The sequence below is a fragment of the Pyrus communis genome, chromosome 10, assembly GCF_041283825.1.
Source record: "Pyrus communis isolate YQ-2024b chromosome 10, ASM4128382v1, whole genome shotgun sequence".
Taxonomy (NCBI): domain Eukaryota; kingdom Viridiplantae; phylum Streptophyta; class Magnoliopsida; order Rosales; family Rosaceae; genus Pyrus; species Pyrus communis.
Window position 1 is genome coordinate 25,755,826 of NC_142574.1, and position 26,587 is coordinate 25,782,412.

Below are 26,587 nucleotides of genomic sequence, written 5' to 3' on the forward strand. Positions count from 1 at the left end.
GTGTACTACATTGTATATGATTTGTATCTGATCTGGTGTAACATACTGTCAATTTGTTCAAAGTAGGACTAATACTTGTTCCGTTGCTCCGGAATTTCGTGTTGATTTATGGAACTCCTCAGGCTGAATTGAAAAGTAGATTGTGTTAATGATACAACTCCTGGATATTGTATGCTGTCATAGTAAACTTGTTTAGAATTTGTATGGGGAGATAGCAGTACTGTCTTGTATAATATTCTCTACCCTTGACTTGTTTAGGCATCTCCTTGCACTTGGTAAAGATGCCTACTTGAGCAGGCCTTCGGGACTGCAAAATGGGTTTATTTTGAAACCCAAAGTGAATATTCGAAATATAAAATACTAAAAACAAAAAATAAAAGCACTCAAGACTCTAATACCATGAAATTAAAGTTCCACTTTAAAATTAATTGACAATAAGAGAGTAACACAACTCCTCATAAGTCGTTTCATAACTTATACACTTTCCAACATGAGACAACTATTCACAATGATGAGGTATGAAGAAAAATTCTAACGACAACCATGAGGCCACCCCGGTACAACGACAAATATTAAGGAGACCCACCATGCATGACTAGGGACTTTCTTGATTGTTCCAGAGTACATGGTACTTCAGATGTTTTAATTGTTAAATCTTTATTTAAAAGTATAAAAATCAAGATTGAACAGTTAAAACACCTGGAGTATGGTACTCTAGAGCACCCTAGAAGCTTTGTGCATGACTATACATAACACAACTCAAGGCACAAATAGGTATACTAACTAGCTATTAATCTAGTGACAGAAAAAACCTCTCTCTCTCTAAAACCTTTCTTTCCCTTTACCTTCAGGAAAAAAAAAACCCTCGTAGCGGCCGTTCCTTGCTCCGGCTTGGGGTTGGCAGCAGCTCGACTCCCACCTTTTTTTAGCCTCTTCCTTCTCCACCCTCTGCAGCTTCCCTCTTTCCCCATCTTTCCCCATCGATCCTTCCCATCTTTTTCTAGCCCTTCTTCCTTCTTTCCCATCCATCTCTACCCTTTGCATCTTCCCTCTTCCCCCTTATTTCCTTCATCCTTCCGCACAAAAAGTTTTTTTAATTTCAGCATTTTTTCTCTTTTGATCTTTGTTTTGGCTTCCTTTGAGCTTTGTTCTTTGAACTTTGTCTCAATTCCCATGAACTGGTCTCAGATATGAACTTCCATGGCCCTCTCCTGCTCCAATGCTACAGTACGTCATGCATCCTCAACCACCGGCCACTATTACTCGGCCCGTGTGCTTCTCCTCGGGTGTTGAGTGGCTGTTAAAATGCTTTTAGCACTATTTGGTTAGAGAGGAGCGATTCCCTCGTCTGAGAACCGCCATTACCGCATTATTCCTCCCCACTAAAAAGAGACCGCGGATCGTAATACACCATTGGGATGTATGCTGCAACAAGGTAGTTGGTTCTTGTTTGAATGAATGGCTGCCTTGTGATAGCTGGCTGTAGTCATGGGAGGTGGGGGTACTGAGGCATGCAAGGACACAATTCGCACGGGTGGCTCACTCACCCCTAGTTTCCATTGATCCAGTTGTTCCATTGGTTCGTCCTCTTGGTGGTGGTGGTGGCCTTGCGATGGAGGGACATCTGGTGGCTGTTGGTTTCCATTTTAGTCTTAGGGTTTTTTTGTTGTTGTTCAACTAGCCACTTTGGGCCTATCTACTGTATTTTCTTATTTGTTGTTGGGCTTATATTTAGGTAGTGAGATGCCTTTTTCCTTGTAGTTGTCTTTTTAATTAATGGAAGTAATTTAGTTTGACCCAAAAAAACCTAGCTATACTATTACTTTGCTTCTTTGTGTTAAAAGACATCTCAACTTCGAACTCCCACACTGCATTAGCAAGAGATTGGAAAATAGGATTGAGTATAGTAAGTTTGATGAAATATGTAAAATCAGTTGGACAAAAAATAAAATATTTCAAAAGAAACGCACGTGTAAATAAAAAGTTCTTTTATTAAAAAATAGACAAATAGAATAGTGAAAATGTCAGAGTTGCTTCTTGTAAATGGGAAGAGATCCTTTCTTTATCTTTCCCATCAAAGCCACCAAGTTTACTCATTTGGGCCCTTAAAATTTAATTCAACGGTTACAAATAGAGAGATTCTTAAAAGTTATACTAATTCTAGCAGTTTGATTAAATTTCAATAATCTGAATAAGTGGATTCGGTGGTTTTGGTGGATCTCTTCCCTCGTTAATCCAAATGAATGACGGTGAGTGAGCAGTTGTTGACACGCTCTTCTGAGACCTCACTACTTACAATCTGAACGAGAAATGCAACGTTTTTGTCATCACGCACTCTCATTTCTCAGTTCCCATTTCAGCCTCCGACCTTTCAATTTCATTAAGTAAACAACAAATATACACTTTTCTTCACTGATTCTATTTTCTCTCGCCGAAGCTTTCGAAGCAAAAAGCACAAAACTTTGACCTGTTTTGGTGTCAGGGAGAAATGGAGGCGTTCGACAAGATAAAGGTGACCAACCCAATTGTCGAAATGGACGGTACGATTTCTCTCCACTCCCATCTGATTCTCTGATTTCTATTTTCCGCCATTGCTTTATTTCTAACTCTTGTTTAAGCTGCTCAAAAATGGCATGTTTCTCTGCTTTTTTGAATGCTTGAATTAATCTGGAAAATATGGATGGATAGACATTATACAAATGATCAAAGTGGTGTTTTTGGATGATCCCATTGATCAGAGCATGCCCTTCAATCCATGTTTTAAGGACACCCCAACTGTCATGCTCCATAAAAGTAGATGATCTTAGAATTACAGGATTTTGGTCAACTTGTGGGCATTCTCGCCTTACCCACCAGTCCACTCCTATGATGTTTCTGAGTTCATAGATTTAAATGATTAAACTTCTTTTTTGTTCGTTTGAGCCGAGTTGCGTGCAACTTATATTATTAGAAGGTAAGGACATAGATGCAATGCAACATCTGAATTGAGATGTATATATCTTTGCCGGAGGCTTGGAGCTGTACTGATACTGATTTATTCAACTTTTTGTTATCCATGTTTAAGCTATGATGCATTATTTTCCGTGATGCAGGAGATGAAATGACTGGGGTGTTCTGGACATGGATAAAAGACAAGGTAATTTTGTTATCATGTGTTCCCTGTGATTTCATAGGATTTTGGTCAACTTGTTTCCGTGTTCCACAGTTTATTTTTCCCTTCCTGGAGTTGGACGTCAAGTACTTTGACCTTGGGATTCTTAATCGTGATGCCACCAATGATAGAGTCACAATTGAAAGTGCCGAAGCTACGCTTAAGTATGCCTTCTCATTCTCCCTACGTAGTTGCTTTGCTATACTCAAGTACCCTTCAGGCACATTACTTTTTTTATCTTCATTTTAGTTATTGCTGCTTTCTCTTTTCTTTTTTACTGGCACGAGTTTGGCATGTTTAAATGCGCTCGACATGAGTTTGTCATGTACTTTGAACGAAATACAAGACAAATTGTTCACGCTAGGCACAATTTGTTATCTATTGAAACAATTATCATCTTTATTAAAACTAATTTTTTCCATGAAAATAACTTTATCTCCTGTTGATGCTCCTATATTTTCGTTGTATAACTCCGCTTCTTCTTTTTTTCTTGCTATCTTGGTACAATGTAGCAATAAAGTGTGCAACTATAACTCCAGGTATTATATAGATTCTTAAATGGAGAGACAATATGCATTTCTCCTTAATAACTGGACTACTTGGCCCTTTTTCACGGACACAATTTGGCTAATGTACTATTGTGATGATCTGAATCATTTATTTGGATATTTATAGATGAAACTCGTGTGAAGGAGTTCGACTTGAAACAGATGTGGAGGAATCCAAACAGGACCATACGGAACATTTTAAACGGTCAACTGAATACTCCCCCAATATTTAGTTTTTACCATTTAATTTTCCGTGTTTGACCGATTGTAAGTAGCCAATGCATTTCGGTTTTCTGCACGTACTGTTTTTAGAGAACCTATTATCTGCAAAAATGTTCTCCGTCTTGTTCCAGGTTTGCTATAAGCTTGTCATCTAAATTTGCCTTTGTATCAATGGCAAAAGAACTATAAGTTGGTGTTCATTTCAGGTTGGACAATGCCAATATGCATCGGGAGACATGCTTTTGGTGATCAGTACCGAGCAACCGATGCAATCATAGAAGGACCTGGAAAACTTAAATTGGTTTTTGGTAATTCAGTAGGGAGCTTCAAGATTTCTGAGTTTGACTTTTGACTGTTTAAAGTACTTGTATAGAAGTTAATCTGGTGTGCTTTTCTTATACACACACACACACACACCATATAGGTACATTATTATCTTATCAATTGCTTTGCAGTACCTGATGGGCCCAATGAGAAGACAGAGTGGGAGGTTTACAGATTTACTAGCGCTGGAGGCATAGCTTTGTCCATGTATAACACGGACGAGGTTCAAATTTTCCGTTCAAGCAAAAATAAAAATTTCTGGTAAACTAATTACATCTGTAAATGATTTGCTGACAGCTATTTTTTATTATGCTTAAATTGTTAGAGCAGTCTATCTGTGCTTTTGCTGAGGCTTCCATGAACACTGCGTACCAGAAAAAGTGGCCACTTTATCTTAGCACTAAAAATACTATTCTGAAGAAATATGATGGAAGGTATGATGTTATCCTGTTGCCTTGCATCTTTCACCGTGCAATCTTTTCTGTTCATAATTACCCATGTTTCATTATGAGTCGGTATGAGTTTATGATGTAACGTTTCACTACAGGATTTTTTATTGCCATTTTCTTACTCTTGAATTTAATGAAGATTCAAGGACATCTTCCAGGAAGTTTATGAAGCTCATTGGAGATCAAGATATGAGGCTGCAGGGATTTGGTGAGATACTTTGTCAACCAAGTTGATTAGTTTGTGTAGCTCCGGTGATTTTCAACTAATTAATACTCTGATTTGGAGGTATGAGCATCGTCTTATTGACGACATGGTTGCTTATGCTCTCAAAAGTGGAGGTTATGTTTGGGCATGGAAAAATTGTGATGGGAATGTGCAAAGTGACTTCTTAGCCCAAGGTCTGTATTTACTTTTGTTAAAGCCTGTGAGTTAGTCTTCAGCTTTCTCCTTTTTAATGTCTGGTGCTGCGTTTGTTGGAAGAAAATGCTATTTCCTTGATGGTCCTAGCAAATGTGTTTGCTAATGTTTTGGATCTCCGGGGCTGATGACATCTATGCTGGTAATCAATTCTGTCTAATGTTTCACTATGCTTGTTGGGGTACAGTTATAAGTTTGGATGTATGAAACTTGGATTTGATTCCAAGTGTGCCCAGATGGAAAGACCATCGAAGCTGAAGCAGCCAATGGTACAGTAACCCGCCATTACCGGGTCCACCAGAAAGGAGGCGAAACAAGCACAAACAGCATAGCTTCGATCTTTGCATGGTCACGAGGTCTTGCACACAGGTTTTAGCTCAGTATGTAGTCTGGTGATTGAAAGTCAGTATTTGGATTTTGTGTTATCGTATCAGGGCAATGTTAGATGGCAATGCCAGACTCTTAGATTTTACAGAGAAACTTGAAGCATCTTGCATAGGAACTGTCGAATCCGGGAAGATGACCAAGGATATTGCACTCCTCATCCATGGGCCTAAGTAAGTGTTGTCAAGAGTCGTATTTTGTTGGCAACTTTCAGATGCGTTTTCTGTTTCTGTATGACAAAAAGTTTCATGCTTCGTGTAGGGTAACTAGGTCTCAGCATCTGACTACCGAAGAATTCATTGACGCCGTGGCTGATGAGTTGAGAGTTAGATTGTCTAGCAGAGACAAAGTTGTAATCTCCGTTTGGTTACAAGTACCCGTTACCAGGCCCGGAAATAATTAGTCTCAGTGTACTACTACCTTACAAACACTTGAGCAAATAAATTTGTCTCCGATGGGCGATGGGGGACTTGTTTGTCGTAACAAACTTTATCGTTGTTTTGGGAAATTGAGAGGTTTGCAGTTGCAATGATCGTGCAACAGTTGATTGAAGAAGATTCAACAAGCAAAAAAAGGTGATTGTAGGATGAGGAGTCCGGCAAAGCAGCACGCCGAGGTTAGGAAGTTTTCATCTGCGCTACCCCATCGTGGGGGTCTCGGTCGGATTCAAACTGTGTTTGCATTGTGTGTTTGTTTGTTTGCTACCCCGCTCGTAAGGATGGGGTTCCCCTACTAACCCGAGGGGCTTAGGGCGTGCTTAAAGTGACTTCACAAGAGTGGTGAACAGATGTCAAACACCATGGCCTCGCTTGACCAAGATTCCATCACCCATCAATCGTTTTAATGCCCTGCTTAGTTACAAACCTGTGCTATCAGGCTCGGCGATACTGAAGTTTAATGCAATTCCTTATAAACAGTTGTGGCAACCTGGGTTTACCCGATGTGGGACTCAAAAGTCGTATTTCTTTAAAAGTTTAAATTGCTTGGATTTTGCTTCCGTGCGATTAAGGTTTCATGTTTCATCTCGGATCACGCGGTCTCATTGGCTAAGTATCTTCCGTTCTTTACTTGAGACCAAAACAAGAAACGGTTTGCATTTGATGCCCACTTTATCATGGGTGGGGTGCCCAAGTCGATGGGTTAGGGCATGCTTCATGGGACCTCACACGCTAAATAGTGATTTTTTATAGGAATGATCTAAAAATTAAGATTAAAAAATTTAACGTCAAATTAAAAAACTTATTAGGTGCCTCGATTACAAGCAGAAATATTCCTAAATAATTGAGCTACAAGCCTCTTATATTTAATAAACCTTGAAAGTACATCAATCACCAACAACCATTTTGATTAATGGTACCAATCCTCCAATTTTGTTAAGAGGAGATTCTGAGTTTGAATCTTATCTAGACTTGATTCACATAATAAAAGAAAAGATAAAAAGAAACATACATCAATTTTGTTAGGACGAGTTGATGGTTTGAATTTCATCGGAAGTGATTTGTGACTCAAGCATTGTGAAGAGAATTTCCGTTGCACCCGAAGTTGAAGGTTTGATTTCACCATCTATTACTCTCGCTTGTGTTTGCGTGTATATATATATATATATATATATAAAGTTGATGAATTAAAAACACATATATGTATATACATACGTTAATCTTTACTCTACTATGACTAAGGTTAAAAAAGACACTAATCGGGTGACGGACAAGGGAGTTTGGCCACATAGCAAACTAGGTAAGGTATTTTTCATCTGTGGAACATGGGCCATGGGCCCAACCAATCAATTCATAGTGGTGCTTGTTTGCTACTTACTCATAATGAATGGAGTGTCACTGACTTGAGTAGCTTAGGACGTGCTTAATGTGATCTCATACACTAACTGGTGGTGAGCAGATTTCAAATATCATATACCCACTTCGCCAAGGCTCCACCACACATCAATCATTTTAATATCCTACTTAGTTACAAGTCAACGCTAGATATTTGAGACTTAATCCGACGTGGGACTCTAACATTTTTTTCATTACAATAATGTTCCCGTGGGGAAAATACCCTTCACTTTAAAAGTTGCATCATCAACCACTCTGTTTTATTATTTGGAACAAACCTTGCATCATGGAACACAACTAACAACATTTATATTTCTTAGGTAATTTTTCTTTATCGGTTTCGAATTTGCTTAAACATCAAACATACATCCATTTTCGTATAAGAAAAACACATACATCAATCCTTCGTACCAAAAAAATACATATTTTTATCGCCAATGACCCACTTGGATTAGTAGTACAGTCTTCGATATTGTCCGAGGTCATGAGTTTAAATCTCATGAACAGTCAGACTGATAAATTAACACATGTATACATACACGACAATCTTTACCATAGTACTAAACCACAAAATTTGAAGGCGACGGCAGCTTGGCATTGCCATCATCTTCTTTCAGGTCATGTTTTTAACATAGTCACAGTAGCAACTTTCTCCACTGTTTTGGCACCTCTTCCATCCTGCGATTAGCTCTGTATAGCTTATGCAGAAACAGACCTGCAAACAAGTACATCGCAAAGCTCAGATTTTTTTCGACTATTCTTTCTTGACGTCCTAAAAAAATATATACAGACCAGAAACAGCGAGTTAGGCACTGCAACGAACAGAAAGTAAAGGGAAAATCCCGATAAGGATGAAAGAAAATATCTACGATTCATTTTATTAAGGATTTGTCGATGTGTACTACATTGTATATGATTTGTATCTGGTCTGGTGTAACATACTGTCAAATTGTTCAAAGTTGGACTAATACTTGTTCCGTTGCTTTGGAATTTCGTACTGATTATGGAACTCCTCAGGCTGAATTGAAAAGTAGATTGTGTTAATGATACAACTCCTGGATATTGTATACTGTCATAGTAAACTTGTTTAGAATTTGTATGGGGAGATAGCAGCACTGTCTTGTATAATATTCTCTACCCTTGACTTGGGTAGGCCTTTGGGACTGCAAAGTGGGTTTATTCTGAAACCCAAAGTGAATATTCGAAATATAAAATACTAAAAACAAAAAATAAAAACACGCGAGACACTAATACCATGAAGCTAAAGTTCTACTTTAAAATTAATTGACAATAAGAGGGTAACACAACTCCTCATAAGTCGTTGCATAACTTATACACTTTCCAACATGAGACAACTATTCACATTGATGAGGTATGATGAAAAATTCTAACGACAACCATGAGCGGCACAACGAGAAATACTAAGGAGACCCACCATGCATGACTAGGGACTTTCTTGATTGCTCCAGATTACATGGTACTCCAGATGTTTTAATTGTTAGATCTTTATTTAAAAGTATAAAAATCAAGATCGAATAGTTAAAACACCTGGAGTATGGTACTCTAGAGCACCCTAGAAGTTTTGTGCATGACTATACATAACACAACTCAAGGCACAAAAAAACCTCTCTCTAAAACCTTTCATCCCCTCTACCTTCAGAAAAAAAAGAAGAAGCCCTCTTAGTCGCCGCTCCTTGCTCTGGCTTGGGTTGGCGGTAGCCTGACTCCCACCTTTTTCTAACCTTCCTTCCCTCTTCCTCTTCCTTCTCCACCCTCTGCAACTTCCCTCTCTCCCCATCTTTCCCCATCTTTCTCCCATCCTTCCCACCTTTTTTCTAGCCCTCCTTCCTTCTTTCCCATCGATCTCCACTCTTTGCATCTTCCCTCTTCCCCTTCTTTCCTTCATCCTTCCCCCATCCTTCCACTCAAAAAGTTTTTTTTTAATTTCAGCACTTTTTCTCTTTTGATCTTTGTTTTGGCTTCCTTTGAGCTTTGTCTCAATTCCCATGTGCTGGTCTCAGATCTGGATCTTCATGGCGCTTTCTTGCTCCGATGCTACTATACGTCGCGCATCCTCAACCATCGGCCTTTGCTACTCGGCCTGTGTGGTTCTCCCCGGGTGTTGAGTGATTGTTAAAGTGCTTTTTGCACTATTTGGTAGGATTATGGAAGCACTCACTACTCGAGTGGCTTGCTCATCCCTATTTTCTGTTAATCCAGTTGTCCCGTTGGTTTCTCTTGGTGATGGTGGCCTTGCGATGGAGGGACATATGGTGGCTACTGGTTTCCATCAGTCTTAGGGCTCTTTTATTGTTGTTCAGCTGGCCACTTTGGACTTATCTATTGTATTTTATTATTTGTTGTTGGGTTTGTATTTACTTAGTGAGTTGCCTTTTGGACCGCATTTTCCTTGTACTTGCCTTTTTACATGATGAAAGTAATTTAGTTTGACCAAAAAAAAAAAAAAAAAAAAAAAAAAAAACACACCTAACTATTAATCTAATAATACTTATCTTGTTTGTGTTAAAAGACGTCTCAACTTCGAACTCCCACATTGCAACTCACACATTGCGTTAGCCAGAGATTGAAAAACAGGAATGATTATAGTAAGTTTGATGAAGTATGTAAAATTGCTTGGGCAGAAAATAAAATATTTCAAAAGAAACGCACGTGTAAATAAAAAGATTTTCTTATTAAAAAATAGATAAATAGAATAGTAAAAGTGTCACAGTTGCTCCTCGTTAATGCAAATGAATGACAGCGAGTGAGCAATTGTTGACACGCTCTTCTGAGACCTCACTACTTTCAATCTGAACGAGAAATACAACGTTTTTGTCATCACGCACTCTCATTTCTCAGTTCCCATTTCAGTTCTCATTTCTCAATTTCATTAAGTAAACAACAAATATACACTTTTCTTCGCTGATTCTATTTTCTCTCGCCAAAGCCGAAAGCTTTCGAAGCAAAAAGCAGGAAACTTTGACCTGTTTTGGTGTCAGGGGAGAAATGGAGGCGTTCGACAAGATAAAGGTGACCGACCCAATTGTCGAAATGGACGGTACGATTTCTCTCCACTCCCATCTGATTCTCTGAGTTCTATTTTCCGCCATTGTTTTGTTGCGAATCCTTGTTTAAGCTGCTCAAAAATGGCATGTTTCTCTGCTTTTTTGAATGCTTGAATCAATCTGGAAAACATGGATGGATAGACATTATACAAATGATTAAAGTGGTGTTTTTGGATGATCCCATTGATCAGAGCATGCCCTTCAATCCATGTTTTAAGGACACCCCAACTATCATGCCCCATAAAAGTAGATGATCTTAGAATTACAGGATTTTGGTCAATTTGTGGGCTTTCTTGCCTTGCCCACCAGTCCACTACTATGATGTTTCTGAGCTCATAGATTTAAATGATTAAACTTCTTTTTTGTTCGTTTGAGCCGAATTGCATGCAAATTATCTTATTAGAGGGTAAGGACATAGATGCAATGCAACATCTGAATTGAGATGTATATATCTTTGCCGGAGGCTTGGAGCTGTACTGATACTGATTTATTCAACTTTTTGTTATCTATGTTTAAGCTATGATGCATTATTTTGCGTGATGCAGGAGATGAAATGACTCGGGTGTACTGGACATGGATAAAAGACAAGGTAATTTTGTTATCATGTGTTCCCTGTCATTTCATAGAGTTGTTGATGAATCTGCAACCTGTTTTCGTGTTCCACAGCTTATTTTTCCCTTCCTGGAGTTGGATATCAAGTACTTCGACCTTGGGATTCTTAATCGCGATGCCACCAATGATAGAGTCACAATTGAAAGTACCGAAGCTACTCTTAAGTGTGCCCTATCATTCTCCCTTCACAGTTGCTTAGCTATACTCAACTACCCTTCATGAACATTACTGTTTTTCTTCACTTCATTTTAGGTGTTGCTGCTTTCTTTTTCCTTTTTTACTGGCACGAGTTTGGCATGTTTAATGGGCTCGACATGAGTTTGTCATATACTTTTGAACGGAATGACAATCAAATTGTTCGTGCTAGGCACAATTTGTCATATTCTATTGAAACAATTATCATCTTTATTGAAACTAATTTTTTCATGAAAATTACTTTATCACCTGTTGATGCTCCTTTATTTTTGTTGTATAAATTTGCTTCCTGTTTTTGCTTGTTATCGTAGATACAATGTAGCAATAAAGTGCGCAATTATAACTCCAGGTATTATATAGATTCTTAAATTTAGAGACAATGTGCATTTCTCCATAATAAATGGACTACTTGGCCCTTTTTCATGGACATGATTTGGCCAACGTACTATTGTGATGATCTGGAGCATTTATTTGGATATTTATAGATGAAACTCGTGTGAAGGAGTTCAACTTGAAACAGATGTGGAGGAGTCCAAATGGGACCATACGGAACATTTTAAATGGTCAATTGAATATTCCCTCAATATTTAGTATTTACCATTGTATATTCTTTGTTTGACCAATTGTAAGTAGCCAATGCATTTTGGTGTTCTGTCAGTACTGTTTTTAGAGAACCTATTCTGCAGAAATGTTCCCCGTCTTGTTCCAGGTTTGCTACAAGTTTGTCATCTAAATTTGCCTTTGTATCATTGTCAAAAGAAGTATAAGTTAGTGGACATTTCAGGTTGGACAATGCCAATATGTATTGGGAGACATGTTTTTGGTGATCAGTACCGAGCAACTGATGCAATCATAGAAGGACCTGGAAAACTTAAATTGGTTTTTGGTAATTCAGTAGAGAGCTTCAAGATTTCTGAGTTTGACTTCTGACTGTTTAAAGTGCTTGTATAGAAGTTAATCTGGTGAGCTTTTCTTACACACACACACACCATATAGGTATGTTATTATCTTACCAATTGCTTTGCAGTACCTGATAGGCCTATGAGCAGACAGAGTGGGAGGTTTACAAATTTACTGGTGCTGGAGGCATAGCATTGTCCATGTATAAGATGGAAGAGGTTCAAATTTTCCGTTTAAGCAGAAATAAAATGTTCTGGTAAACTGTTTACCTCTGTAAATGATTTAACAACTATTTTTATTCTGCTTAAATTGTGAGAGCAGTCTATCTGTGCTTTTGCTGAGGCTTCCATGAACACTGCATACCAGAAAAAGTGGCCACTTTATCTTAGCGCTAAAAATACTATTCTGAAGAAATATGATGTTATCCTGTTGTCTTTCATCTTTCACCGTGCAGTCTTTTCTTTTCATAATTACCCATGGTACATTATGAGTTGGTGTGACTATGATGGAATGTTTCACTACATTATTTTTATTGCCATTTTCTTACTCTTGAATTTAATGAAGGTTCAAGGACATCTTCCAGGAAGCTCATTGGAGATCAAGATATGAAGCTGCAGGGATTTGGTGAGATAACTTGTCATCCAAGCTGATTAGTTTCTGTAGGTTCGGTGATTTTCAACTAATTAGTACTCTGATTTGAAGGTACGAGCATCGTCTTATTGATGACATGGTTGCTTATGCTCTCAAAAGTGAAGGAGGTTATGTTTGGGCATGCAAAAATTATGATGGGGATGTGCAAAGGGACTTCTTAGCCCAAGGTCTGTATTTACTTTTGTTAGTCTGTGAGTTAGTATTCAACTATTTCTCTTTTTAACGTGTGGTGCTGCGTTTGTTGGAAGCAAATGCTATTTCCTTGACTGTCCTAGCGAATTTGTTTGCTAATGTTTGGTTACCTTTCAATAAACTTTGATACAGATTTTGGATCTCTGGGGCTCATGACATTTATACTGGTAATCAATTTTGTCTAATATTTCGCTATGGTTGTTGGGGTTACAGTTATGAGTTTGGATGCATGAAAACTTGGATTTGGTTCCAGGTGTGCCGAGATGGAAAGACCATCGAAGCTGAAGCAGCCCATGGTACAGTGACCCACCATTACCGGGTCCACCAGAAAGGAGGCGAAACAAGCACAAACAGCATAGCTTCAATCTTTGCATGGTCACGAGGTCTTGCACACAGGTACTAGCTCAGTATGTAGTCTGGTGGTTGAAAGTCAGTATTTGGAATTTGCTTCTGTTTAGAAATTGTTTGAAACATTAGATAATAGTTTGAGTAAACCTGTGTTATCGTATCAAGGCAAAGTTAGATGGCAATGCCAGACTCTTAGATTTTACAGAGAAACTTGAAGCATCTTGCGTAGGAACTGTCGAATCTGGGAAGATGACCAAGGATCTTGCACTCCTCATCCATGGGCCTAAGTAAGTGTTGTCAAGAGTCGTATTTTGTTGGTAACTTTCGGATGCGTTTTCTGTTTCTGTATGATAAAAAGTTTCATGCTTCGTGTAGGGTGACTAGGTCTCAGTATCTGAATACCGAAGAATTTATTGACGCCGTGGCTGATGAGTTGAGAGTTAGATTGTCTAGCAGAGCAATCTCGGTTTTGGTTACAAGTACAAATTACCAGGCCCGGAAATAATTAGTCTCAGCGTACTACCTTACAAACACTTGAGCAAATAAGTTTGTCTCCGATGGGGGACTCTTGTTTGTCGCAACAAACTTTATCGTTGTTTTGGGAAATTGAGAGGTTTGCAGTTGCAATGTGTAACAGTTGACTGAAGAAGATTCAACAAACAAAAAAAGGTGATTGTAGGATGAGGAGTCCGGCAAAGCAGCACGCCGAGGTTGGTTAGTTTTCATCTGCGCTACCCCATCGGGGGGTCTCAGTCGATTCAAACTGTGTTTGAATTGTGTGTTTGTTTGTTTGCTACCCCACTCGTAGGGGTGGGGTGCCCCTACTAACCCGAGGGACTTAGGGCGTGCTTAAAGTGACTTCACAAGAGTGGTGAACAGATTTCAAACACCATGGCCTCGCTTGACCAAGATTCCATCACCTATCAATCGCTTTAATGCCCTGCTTAGTTACAAACCTGTGCTACCAGGTTCGGCAATAATGAAGTTTAATGCAATTCCTTATAAACAGTTGTGGCAACCAGGATTTACCCGATGTGGGACAAAAGTCGTATTTATTTGAAAGTTTAAATTGCTTGGATATTGTTTCCGTGCAATAGAAGTTTCATGTTTCATCTAGGATCACTAGGTCTCATTGTCATCTTCTGGTCTTTACTTGAGACCAAAACAAAAAACGGTTTGCACTTGCTGCCCAAGTCGATGGGTTGGGGCATGCTTCATGGGACCTCACACACCAAATAGTGGTTTTTTTTTTAAGGAATGGTGTTAGAATTAAGTTAAAACATTTAACATCAGATTAAAAAACTTATTAGGTGCCTTGGTTATAAGCAGAAATATTTCTAAACAGTTGAGTTACAAGCCTCTTATATTTAATTAAACCTTGAAAGTACATCAATCACCAACGACCATTTTGATTAAGGGTACCAATCCTCCTATTTTGTTAGTAGGAGATTCTGAGTTTGAATCTCATGTAGATTTGATTCGCATAATATAATAATAGATAAAATGAAACATACATCAATTTTGTTGGGACGAGCAGATGGTTTGAATTTCATAGGAAGTGATTTGTGACTCAAGTTTAAGAGAATTTCCGTTGCACCCGAAGTTCAGGGTTTGATTTCACCATCTCCTTACTCTCACTTGTATATAAAAAAAATAAAAATAAAAAGTTGATGAATTAAAAACACACATATGTATATACATACGTTAATCTTTACTCTATTATGACTAAGGTTAAAAAAGACACTACTTGGGTGGCAGAGAGGGGAGTTTGACCGAACAGCAAGCTAGGTAAGGTATTTTTCATCTACGAAACATGGGCCATGGGCCCAACCAATCGATTCATAGTTGTGCTTGTTTGCTATCTACTCATAATGAATAGAATGTCACTAACCTAAGTAGCTTAGGACATGCTTAATGTGATCTCACACACTAACCGGTGGTGAGCAGATTTCAAACATCATATACCCACTTTGCCAAGGCTCCACCACATGTCAATCACTTTAATATCATACTTAGTTACAAGCCGACGCTAGATATTTGAGACTTAATCTGATGTGCCCTTGTATCATTGTCAAAAGAACTATAAGTTAGTGTTCATTTCAGGATGGACAATGCCAATACGTATTGTGAGACATGCTTTTGGTGATCAGTACGAAGCAACTGATGCAATCATAGAAGGGCCTGGAAAACTTAAAATGATTTTTGGTAATTCTGTAGAAAGCTTCAAGATTTCTGAGTTTGACTTCTGACTGTTTAAAGTGCTTGTATAGAAGTTAATCTGGTGCACTTTTCTTACACACACACACACACAGACACACATACCATATAGTTACGTTATTATCATAGCAATTGCTTTGCAGTACCTGATGGGCCCAACGAGAAGACAGAGTGGGAGGTTTACAAATTTACTGGTGCTGGAGGCATAGCATTGTCCATGTATAACACGGACGAGGTTCAAATTTTCCGTTTAAGCAGACATAAAAAGTTCTGGTAAACTGGTTACCTCTGTAAATGATTTAACAGCTATTTTTTATTCTGCTTAAATTGTGAGAGCAGTCTATCTGTGCTTTTGCTGAGGCTTCCATGAACACTGCCTACCAGAAAAAGTGGCCACTTTATCTTAGCACTAAAAATACTATTCTGAAGAAATATGATGGAAGGTATGATGTTATCCTGTTGTCTTCCATCTTTCACCGTGCAGTCTTCTTTTTATAATTACCCATGGTACATTATGAGTCGGTGTGACTATGATGTACGTTTCACTACAGGATTTTTATTGCCATTTTCTTACTCTTGAATTTAATGAAGGTTCAAGGACATCTTCCAGGAAGCTTATGAAGCCCATTTTCTTACTCTTGAATTTAATGAAGCTTCAAGGACATCTTCAAGGACATCTTCCAGGAAGTTTATGTGGCTGCAGGGATTTGGTGAGATAACTTGTCATCCAAGCTGATTAGTTTGTGTAGGTCCGGTGATTTTCAACTATTTAGTGGTCTGATTTGAAGGTATGAGCATCGTCTTATTGACGACATGGTTGCTTATGCTCTCAAAAGTGAAGGAGGTTATGTTTGGGCATGCAAAAATTATGATGGGGATGTGCGAAGTGGCTTCTTAGCCCAAGGTCTGTATTTACTTTTGTTAAAGTCTTTGCGTTAGTATTCAACTATTTCTCTTTTTAACATGTGGTGCTGCGTTTGTTGGAAGCGAATGCTATTTCCTTGATTGTCCTAGCGAATGTGTTTGCTAATGTTTGGTTACCTTTCAATGAACTTTGATACAGGTTTTGGATCTCTGGGGCTGATGATATTTATACTGGTAATCAATTTGGTCTAATATTGCGCTATGCTTGTTGGGGTACAGTTATGAGTTTGGATGTATGAAAACTTGGATTTGGTTCCAGGTGTGCCGAGATGTAAAGACCATCGAAGCTGAAGCAGCCCATGGTACAGTAACTCGCCATTACCGGGTCCACCAGAAAGGAGGCGAAACAAGCACAAACAGCATAGCTTCGATCTTTGCATGGTCACGAGGTCTTGCACACAGGTACTAGCTCAGTATGTAGTCTGGTGATTGAAAGTCAGTATTTGGATTTTGTGTCTACGTTTAGAAATTGTTTGAAACATCATATAAGAGTTTGAGTAAACCTGCGTTATCGTATCAGGGCAAAGTTAGATGGCAATGCCAGACTCTTAGATTTTACGGAGAAACTTGAAGCATCTTGCGTATGAACTGTCGAATCTGGGAAGATGACCAAGGATATTGCACTCCTCATCCATGGGCCTAAGTGAGTGTTGTCAAGAGTCGTATTTTGTTGGCAGCTTTCAGATGCGTTTTCTGTTTCTGTATGACAAAAAGTTTCATGCTTCGTGTAGGGTAACTAGGTCTCAGCATCTGAATAACGAAGAATTCATTGACGCCGTGGCTGATGAGTTGAGAGTTAGATTGTCTAGCAGAGACAAAGGTGTAATCTCCGTTTGGTTACAAGTACACGTTACCAGGCCTGGAAATAATTAGTCTCAGTGTACGACCTTACAAACACTTGAGCAAATAAGTTTGTCTCCGATGGGCGATGGGGGACTTGTTTGTCGTAACAAACTTTATCGTTGTTTTGGGAAATTGGGAGGTTTGCAGTTGCAATGATCGTGTAACAGTTGATTGAAGAAGATTCAACAAGCAAAAAAAGGTGATTGTAGGATGAGGAGTCCGGCAAAGCAGCACGCCGAGGTTAGGAAGTTTTCATCTGCGCTACCCCATCGGGGGGGTCTCAGTCGGATTCAAACTGTGTTTGCATTGTGTGTTTGTTTGTTTGCTACCCCGCTCGTTAGGGTGGGGTGCCCCTACTAACCCGAGGGGTTTAGGGCGTGCTTAAAGCGACTTCACAAGAGTGGTGAACAGATTGTAAACACCATGGCCTCGCTTGACCAAGATTCCATCACCCATCAATCGTTTTAATGCCCTGCTTAGTTACAAACCTGTGCTACCAGGCTCGGCGATACTGAAGTTTAATGCAATTCCTTATGAACAATTGTGGCAACCAGGGTTTACCCGATGTGGGACTCAAAAGTCATATTTCTTTAAAAGTTTAAATTGCTTGGATTTTGTTTCCGTGCGATTAAGGTTTCATGTTTCATCTCGGATCACGAGGTCTCATTGTCTTAAGTATCTTCCGTTCTTTACTTGAGACCAAAACAAGAAACGGTTTGCATTTGCTGCCCACTTTATCATGGGTGTGGTGCCCAAGTCGATGGGTTAGGGCATGCTTCATGGGACCTCACACACTAAATAGTGATTTTTTATAGGAATTATCTAAAAATTAAGATTAAAAAATTTAACGTCAGATTAGAAAACTTAATAGGTGCCTCGATTACAAGCAGAAATATTCCTAAATAATTGAGTTACAAGCCTCTTATATTTAATAAACCTTGATAGTACATCAATCACCAACGACCATTTTGATTAATGGTACCAATCCTCCAATTTTGTTAAGGGGAGGCTTTAAGTTTGAATCTTATCTAGACTTGATTCACATAATAAAAGAAAAGATAAAAAGAAACATACATCAATTTTGTTGGGACGAGTTGATGGTTTGAATTTCATAGGAAGTGATTTGTGACTCAAGCATTGTTAAGAGAATTTCCGTTGCACCGAAGTTGAAGGTTTGATTTCACCATCTATTACTCTCGCTTGTGTTTGCGTGTGTGTGTGTGTGTGTAAAGTTGATGAATTAAAAACACATATATGTATATACATACGTTAATCCTTACTCTACTATGACTAAGGTTAAGAAAGACACTAATCGGGTGGCGGACAGGAGAGTTTGGCCACACAACAAGCTAGGTAAGGTATTTTTCATGTGGAACATGGGCCATGGCCCCAACCAATCGATTCTTAGTGGTGCTTGTTTGCTACTTACTCATAGTGAATGGAGTGTCACTGACCTGAGTAGCTTAGGACGTGCTTAGTGTAATCTCATACGCTAACTAGTGGTGAGCAGATTTCAAACATTATATATCCACTTCGCCAAGGTTCCACCACACGTCAATCATTTGAATATCCTGATTAGTTACAAGCCAACGCTAGATATTTGAGACTTAATCCGACGTGGGACTCCAACATTTTTTTATTTACAATGATGTTCCCGTGGGGAAAATACCCTTCACTTTAAAAGTTGCATCATCAACCACTCTGTTTTATTATTTGGCACTAACCTTGCATCATGGAACACAACTAACAACATTTATATTTCTTAGGTAATTTTTCTTTATCGGTTTCGAATTTGCTTAAACATCAAACATACATCCATTTTCGTATAAGAAAAACACATACATCAATCCTTCGTACCAAAAAAATACATACATCAATCGCCAATGAGTCAATGACCCACTGGGATTAGTAGTACAGTCTTCGATATTGTCCGAGGAGGTCATGAGTTTAAATCTCATGAACAGTCAGACTGATAAATTAGACTGATAAATTAACACATGTATACATACACGACAATCTTTACTATAGTACTAAACCACAAAATTTGAAGGCGACGGCAGCTTGGCATTGCCATCATCTTCTTTCAGATCATGTTTTTTCCATAGTCACAGTAGCAACTTTCCCCACTGTTTTGGCACTTCTTCCATCCTGCGATTAGCTCTGTATAGCTTATGCAGAAACAGACCTGCAAACAAGTACATCGCAAAGCTCAGATTTTTTTCGACTATTCTTTCTTGACGTCCTAAAAAAATATATACAGACCAGAAACAGCGAGTTAGGCACTGCAATGAACGGAAAGTAAAGGGAAAATCCCGATAAGGATGAAAGAAAATATCTACGATTCATTTTTATTGAGTATACGCTGATAGTATAGTACGGAAATAATTTAAACCCCATAAAGAGGTTTACTGAACTTTGTTAAAATGGGTCTGGTGGTAGAACACCTACTGCCGCACTCACGTTCCCATTCTAAATATTTTAAGATAAAAAAGAGGAAAGCGGAACTCTAGTCATGCAATCAAGTGCTTTAGATGGATAAGATGAAGGCAGAAGACAAGCTAGCGAGTACAATGACAAGAAAGATTCTCTTGTATGTTAGTGAGGAACGTATAACAGGAGCTTACGCAAATTTATGTACGAAACTAGAAATGTGTATATGTATACAACTCTCATACAATGTAGTTTAATCATATGTAAATCTGTATTATACCTATACGAACAGTTGACTTCCAGCTGACCGACCAACAGAGCTTTCTTCTCCTCCAAGTGACTTCCAGTGCACAAGGCTCCTGCCAATGGGTCCTGGGAGGGCTAGATGTATACATATCCCCATTTCCACGACTGTTATGTCAATTTGAGCACCGCATATCGCCTATCATACTGAAACAACAAAAGCTGTTCAGTATGCAATTTCAAAAGTTAGATTGGTGACACGAATCACAGAAACAAATATGACAGTTAAGTACGAACACTTTACAAATCTTATATGCGGAAGATTAATCATATGTGAAGCTATAGTGTTACCTAGGCATAATTGACTTCCAGGTAACCTACATACAAAGTTTTCTTCTTGGTTGCTGCAGTTGGGTCTGGGGAGGACTAAATGTATACACATCCCTGTTTCAGTGAGTACCAAGTCATTTTGGGCAAGCCATATCGTCTTTCCAGGACAGCACTTCAGCTGCAGAATAATTGCCATCCATCAAAATAGAACAACAAAAAGCTGTGCACTATGCAAATCAATACAATTATACACATTACTTAATAGAAAACTTACCATGCTATGCCGTTAGGACTTCATTGATTCACAGATCATGGGTCTATCCAGGCATTGATAATCAAAGAGAGTTCTTACTTCTGAAACTGCACTTTCGTGGCTTTTAGGATTCCATGTTGTAGAATCGCAAGTATCCGGGCATTTGGCAGCATTCCCTTAGAGGACATCTCATTAGCGAGTGTTACGGCCCTATCCACATCTCCCCTCCTACAACAGCCAGCCAGAAGTGCTGTGTATGTCACTGTATCAGGCTCTAATCCTCTGTTCATCATTTCATCAAAAAGCGCAATAGCATCCTGAAAGTTGTCGGTTTTACATTGCCTGTCTATCAAAACAGTATAACAAATTACGTCGGGTCTTATTTCCATTTCCTTCATCTCACTCCAAACAGTACAAGCATCAAAAGTTTCTTCCTTATCTCCACTTGCATCTCGAGAGGAATTAACCCTTCTTAAATTTCTTTTGGGAAAACCATCGAGCAAAACTGTGTAAGTGATGATATCAGGTTGAATCCCTCTCTTTTTCATATCATGGAAAAGATCATGGGCTTCTTGCAAACAATCCACCTTGCAGTAGCTATTCATCATCATTGTGTAGGTAATCACATCAGGAGTTAACCCTCTCTCAACCAAAGAATCAAAAACCCAACGGGCCTTTTTTACCTCTCCAGCCTGGCAGAGAGAAGCAATGACTTTGTTGCACATAATTCTTTTAGGATCCACATTTAATGCCAACATTGCCTTAAGCAACAAAATAGCTCTGTCATTATCATTTTCTATACAAAGTTTACTGAATACTTTAAAGCAAACGCCTTGTTTAACTAAAGTTCCTTGCTTTGCCAACCTAATAAGAAGTTCATAGGCCTCTTTTGTATGGTTGGCTTCACAGTACCCGCTGACCATGGCAGAATAGGTATCTACATTCTTATATTCCAAACTGTTTAGAAAACCTTCAGCTTCTTTGACTTTTCCTCCGATGCATAAATTTTCAATTATCATGTTGTGTGTAACAGAGTCTGGTTTAAAACCATGTGCCTCCATATAATCCAAAAGGTCAAGCGCCTCGGCTCCCAGGCCATTTCTACAAAACCCAGCAGCAAGTACATTGTAAGTAGTGATGTCTGGCTTCAGACCCTTTTCCTTCATTTCCTTCAACAGACTTACGGCCTCAGCAACATTCCCTTGGAGACAGTAGCCTTTGATTAATGTTGTGTAATGCATAATATCTAAAACCATATGCTTACACTTCATCTCTTCAAGAAATTCTAAGGCTTGGTCCATTTTCCCCAGCTTGCACGAAGCATCCACTGCGATATTGTATGAAACCTCATCAAGATAGATACCTAAGCTCTTATATTCTCTAAACTGATCCACCGCTTCAGAAGGCATGCCCATCTTACACATACACTGAAGAATCAAACTAACAATCACACAATTTGTTTTTACACCCTTTGACTCCATGTCATTATGGAGAGCCAAAGCTTTTAACAACTTGGAACTCTTGCAGTAGCCACAGATCATTGCACTGTAGGTATATGAATCAGGGACCAGCCCTCGCTTTTCCATGTCAAGAAAGACGCTTTCAGCTTCATCAAACTTCATCTCATTGCAGAACCCACGAATGACAGCGTTATAAGCATACACATCGATAAGGACATTTTCCCCATTGCACGATTGGAGCACTTGGTACCCTAAATCCGGCCTGTGATTGGTGCAAAGCCCTTCAATATATGCTGTGTAGGCAAAGGCACTAGGGGTTACCCCAGCTTCCTCCATCTCCTGAAACACTTCCACTGCCTCTTCCAAACTACCTTTCTTGCAGAGTCCCTTGATGATAATTGCGTAAGTGTAATCATTAGGGTTCAAACCAATCCGCTTCAACTGCTTATATATAGCCACAGCCATATCCGCTTTACCGTGCTCAACCAAGCGGTTCATTAGAAAATTGCTAGTAAAGATATGTGGCACAAACCCACGCCTTCTTGTCTGAAATAAAACATCAATAGCCTCATCGAACATGTTCAAACTGACAAAAGACTTGAGCAATGCATCATAAGCTCGGATTGTCGATGGGGAAACCTCAGTCCCCTCCGCAATCGCTTCCATCAAATCCGAAAACTCAAATTCAAGGTCTTTAGAGCAATTAATAAGGTCCACAAAGAGAGAATCCAACTTCCTATCCAGACCCCAATAGCACAAAATTCTAATAAGCGCAGAATACGTGTAGACATTGTGTCGAAAGCCATGTCCTTTCACCTGGTGAAAGAATGAAATCGCCAAATTGGGTTCGTTTCTTAGACTGTTGAGGTTGTTAACAACCCCAGAGGTATCTAATTCGGAGAAGAAATGGGTTCTATTGGCAGCATTGGTGCCTGCGTTTGTGGTGCAGACACTGACAGAATTATCATCAGACGATTCATCAGAGTGGGAGGAACTGGAGTTCCAGAGGGCAAGTGCTGCCTGGGAAGACGCCCACTTGAAAGCACCAACACCGCCACCGCCGCCATGGACGAAGATCGAACGGCTGCGATTGTTTTGTGTTGGGTGAATGCGTTTTCTGGGAAAGCCCAGTCTAATGGACGAAAGCCACATACACATGGAAGACTTTCAGATTCATTGCAGCAACGACGCCTTCATGAATTTCCAATTGCAGAAGAACCAAAAGGGGAAGAGAGAGAGAGAGAGGACTTACTTGGGATTCACCATTGAAGCTGTACTTTCGAAGTTTTGTTTTTGATCATGGATACTGAGTCACCGAATCACCAATAAAAAATGGAGGGTGAGTTACTGACTCGGAGGTTTTGGACGATTTCTTGTGAGCAGAGATTAAAGCTGGTTTTCTGCTAAAACCTAAAACCCTACCAAAGTACCAACTTCAAGTTCCGCTTTCGGTTAACCCCACCCACGTAATCCGGGTCGGTCCAAAGGGCCCGTTAACCTCTTCATGAATCTCAAAGGAACCCCCCACCATGCTTTATAGCAAACGAAGCCACCTAGTGAGCAGCAAAGTTACCTTCCCATGGAACAAACCTGAACTTTTTATTTTTTATTTTTGAACAAACGATATTATCTACACTAATGGAAAGAGGGTGGGCTTAGCCTCACAATGGGCTAGTAATAATATGGTTCGAATTCACCTTTGGTGATAATCGAACCTAAGACCTCTCACTTACAAGTGAAAAAGAATATTGTTATACCGTAGTACTAAGTGAAGAGAACCCGAACTTAACAATATCAAAATGCATAGCTAAAGAATCAATATCAAATAGCACCCCTTGTAATATTGCATCATGTTCCATTTGTCTATTAATCATACGAATCAACGATCGGGAGTCAGACAACAATTCATATGATATGGATATGGTATGGATTTATCATTATTATGGCGTCTCGTGTTAATCGTACAATGTCAAAAAAAATTATATGTGATTTTATGATTAGCACTATTAACGTTTAAAATTGGGAGGTCAACAAAAATCAATATGGTCAACTTTTGTTGGGCCCGGAATAAAAATCTAAGTTATGAACAAAATGTGGTAAGTAGTTCACATCTTAAAATAGGCTACGTTCACTGCTGTGTTTTGATATATATTTGGTGTGAATTACAAGAGCATTTAAATAATATAATGTAATTTTTCTCCCGTTGACAGGTACTCGACCCTTTTATATAGGCTCTTAGTGAGCTCCACAAGTATTGGGTCCTTAGTTCTATCATGTCCTATCATTTAATAGGCCAAGCACGTAGATACGACCTACATGATATTCCTCATTATCCACACAACATGTGGAGAGGAACTAAAGTTTGCTCATAGCTAATTGCATGGTTTTACGGGCTAACATGTACCCACTATTCCAAAAATCCCCATCTAAGTCCTGCCTAGGCATTAGGTGGCTGGCCACCACCTGATTAATCCCTAAGCGTTTGAAAATTAAGAAATTGCACATAGACCTACTTAGGCCCCTGTCTAGACTACCTAGGCATCCGCCCAGGCTTGCCTAGGTATCCACCTAGGTCGCGACTCTCTAATACTTTATAATCTTTATGTCATTTTGTTATGCATTATATATCTCAATGAAATTATGTATTTTTAAGTATAAGTGTCGTACATATACAATATTTTAATGAGTTTACTTAAATTCTAGTCCGCCTAGACCCTCGTATGCCGCTTGACTAACACATAGCATCGTGTGCTTAGAACTCAGAGATATGTGAGAGGGGGTGAGGTATGAGGTGTTGTCTATGTTCTTTACTACTCGCTTCTTGAGACAGAATTTCTCCCTCATCTGATGTGAGTAACGAAACTGCACCCCAACAGGCGAGTAGCAAAGAGCACAGATAAAAAAGAAGCCAGATGTACAAATTGGTTTCCAAAACAATGGCATATTGGAGAAATTGTTAGATAGGGCTGTCCTGTGCTCTTGTCCGAAGCTCACAGTCTGAGACTCTGAGTGTGTTGTCGTACCAGGCTGGCACCGTATCCAAAATTTTCTTGTTATTATAAAGAGGTAAGTTCGCATTTACAAAGACATTTTGTATTACTCAATATTCTAATCTAATTATTTTAATAGATAGGGCTATCCCTCACGTAAAACCATCACATGGTACAATATTCAGAAATGTTGAAAGAATTATCTTAAAAGTGGAATTATCTATGAACTCTCTGTTACCTCACAATTAACATTATAAAATATTATCTCAAAAGCATGAGATGATAGCGGGTCTATAAAGAATTCTATTTTTAAAAGTGTTTTCTTTTAACAGTTTTCAACAGTATTTATGTAGTTAAATCCATGTCGGTCATTATAGCAGAATAGTACATTGATACGGTCCAACATGAGCGTAATTTGATCATCATGCATGTTTTTCTCATAAAAACATGGTAGTGGCTTGCAAAAGAGACGTATGGGGCTGTAGGCTTACCGGTAGCAAGGCATGCATTGTTGCCACGCAGCCTAACAGGTGTCGCAGAAACAATCAATTCAGGTGTCATCAGCTGAAATTGCTGAATCAGTAAACTCGATCCCCACGACTCTCAGAGCCTATATACATACACACACAACACACACAAACAAAATAACCTCAAATCACCAAAGCAAATTAAGAAGATATATATAAATCAACGGTCGTCATTTCATCGGCAAATTACTTGATCATCGGAGATCATAGTTCATAGGTATGTCAGGAGCACAGGGAGCTCAGCCGCCGGGGTCACAGACGGCGACAACGTACGAGTCGGTTCAAGGAGGGGAGAACAAGAGCAGGACGGACCTACGATCCCAGCAGGACCAGGGTGGCGTTCAGGTTGACAAGCTCCAAGACAAGGTGGAGGATGCTGCCGGCAAAGGTGGCCCCGTCTTTGGCGCCGGTAAAGACCCGAATAAAAAGGACCTCGGTGTCTCCGGCACTGGCTGATGATTAGCGCTCAGGCTGTGCGTGTGCATGTGTCCCTGCCAAATACTAATAATAGTACGTTTTAATCAGCGTACGCACACATCACTACATGTATTTGCTTATATATCCAATCTCATGTAAATTTTTTTTCTTAGTTAATTTCTTTGCTTTTTATTTTGTTCGAGCGAACTCCACTCGAAATTAATCTAAAAAATCTACGATAAACTCTCATCAATCTACTTCATTTGCTCATCAATCGATGTGGCTTTTTTTACTAATGCGATACGGTTAGTTTTTTTCACTAAAACGAAACCTTTAGTCAATTAAATAGTTAGTCGTTGCTTTTTTCCTTGCGAGAAAAGAATAAAGAGCTTTACTCTCGTTTACCTTCTCGGTTCACAAAATTGATGTTCTATCAATATGAAAAGTAGCTGAACAATATCTAAGCATTTATAAGGACTTTTTTTTTTTTTTTTCCTTAACGTGGGACTGCTATTTTCAATATGTTTATTAATGTGTGATAAATTTTTAAATCTACCATATGGACAATACAAATAAAGTGATGTGAAACATGTGTGTTTATTGGGTTTCACGAACGAGACAATTTACTCTGGGATTATGAAAAAGCTGAAGTTTTAGAGTAA

The 26,587-nt window shown here is 39.0% G+C and overlaps 6 protein-coding genes across 10 annotated transcripts; 5 read left to right on the top strand and 1 right to left on the bottom strand.

The window, feature by feature from the left end:
• Nucleotides 1–3,463: 3,463 nt before the first annotated feature.
• Nucleotides 3,464–5,143, top strand: LOC137728462 (isocitrate dehydrogenase [NADP]-like). Its single transcript, XM_088678111.1, has 7 exons — nt 3,464–3,476; nt 3,975–4,052; nt 4,128–4,229; nt 4,377–4,468; nt 4,576–4,679; nt 4,834–4,902; nt 4,981–5,143. The coding sequence occupies exons 1-7, from the start codon at nt 3,464–3,466 to the stop codon at nt 5,126–5,128; spliced, it is 606 nt and encodes a 201-aa protein (XP_088534237.1). The 3' UTR covers nt 5,129–5,143.
• Nucleotides 5,144–5,205: 62 nt separating this feature from the next.
• Nucleotides 5,206–5,899, top strand: LOC148693783 (isocitrate dehydrogenase [NADP]-like). The gene is made up of 4 exons (XM_088678112.1): nt 5,206–5,254; nt 5,340–5,481; nt 5,547–5,669; nt 5,758–5,899. The coding sequence occupies exons 1-4, from the start codon at nt 5,206–5,208 to the stop codon at nt 5,897–5,899; spliced, it is 456 nt and encodes a 151-aa protein (XP_088534238.1).
• A 4,337-nt stretch (nt 5,900–10,236) lies between these two features.
• LOC137729525 (isocitrate dehydrogenase [NADP]-like) lies at nt 10,237–14,407 on the top strand. Its single transcript, XM_088678737.1, has 14 exons — nt 10,237–10,386; nt 10,939–10,982; nt 11,060–11,169; nt 11,512–11,549; nt 11,686–11,763; nt 11,859–11,909; nt 11,985–12,094; nt 12,238–12,318; nt 12,422–12,521; nt 12,661–12,724; nt 12,803–12,918; nt 13,076–13,110; nt 13,197–13,339; nt 13,913–14,407. The coding sequence occupies exons 1-14, from the start codon at nt 10,335–10,337 to the stop codon at nt 13,923–13,925; spliced, it is 1,035 nt and encodes a 344-aa protein (XP_088534863.1). The 5' UTR covers nt 10,237–10,334; the 3' UTR covers nt 13,926–14,407.
• Nucleotides 14,408–14,533: 126 nt separating this feature from the next.
• Nucleotides 14,534–17,502, top strand: LOC137728463 (isocitrate dehydrogenase [NADP]-like). The gene is made up of 8 exons (XM_088678735.1): nt 14,534–15,496; nt 15,652–15,743; nt 15,848–15,951; nt 16,100–16,218; nt 16,297–16,412; nt 16,572–16,834; nt 16,953–17,075; nt 17,164–17,502. The coding sequence occupies exons 1-5, from the start codon at nt 15,403–15,405 to the stop codon at nt 16,404–16,406; spliced, it is 519 nt and encodes a 172-aa protein (XP_088534861.1). The 5' UTR covers nt 14,534–15,402; the 3' UTR covers nt 16,407–16,412; nt 16,572–16,834; nt 16,953–17,075; nt 17,164–17,502.
• Nucleotides 17,503–19,066: 1,564 nt separating this feature from the next.
• On the bottom strand, nt 19,067–23,452 carry LOC137729539 (uncharacterized). Of its 5 annotated transcripts, none has more exons than XM_068468515.2 (4): nt 20,553–23,452; nt 20,300–20,456; nt 19,986–20,155; nt 19,067–19,460 (listed from the first exon to the last, which is right to left on the bottom strand). In XM_068468515.2, exon 1 carries the CDS (start codon nt 23,147–23,149, stop codon nt 20,627–20,629), a length of 2,523 nt encoding a protein of 840 aa, XP_068324616.2. In that variant the 5' UTR covers nt 23,150–23,452; the 3' UTR covers nt 19,067–19,460; nt 19,986–20,155; nt 20,300–20,456; nt 20,553–20,626. The 5 variants fall into 5 exon arrangements, with proteins under 5 accessions (XP_068324616.2, XP_088534864.1, XP_088534867.1 ...); XM_088678738.1 differs by having other exon boundaries at nt 19,986–20,170; XM_088678741.1 differs by having other exon boundaries at nt 19,165–19,460; nt 20,330–20,456.
• A 2,154-nt stretch (nt 23,453–25,606) lies between these two features.
• LOC137727243 (seed maturation protein) lies at nt 25,607–26,097 on the top strand. The gene has a single exon (XM_068466100.2). It carries the CDS (start codon nt 25,728–25,730, stop codon nt 25,962–25,964), a length of 237 nt encoding a protein of 78 aa, XP_068322201.2. The 5' UTR covers nt 25,607–25,727; the 3' UTR covers nt 25,965–26,097.
• The last annotated feature ends 490 nt before the right edge of the window (nt 26,098–26,587 follow it).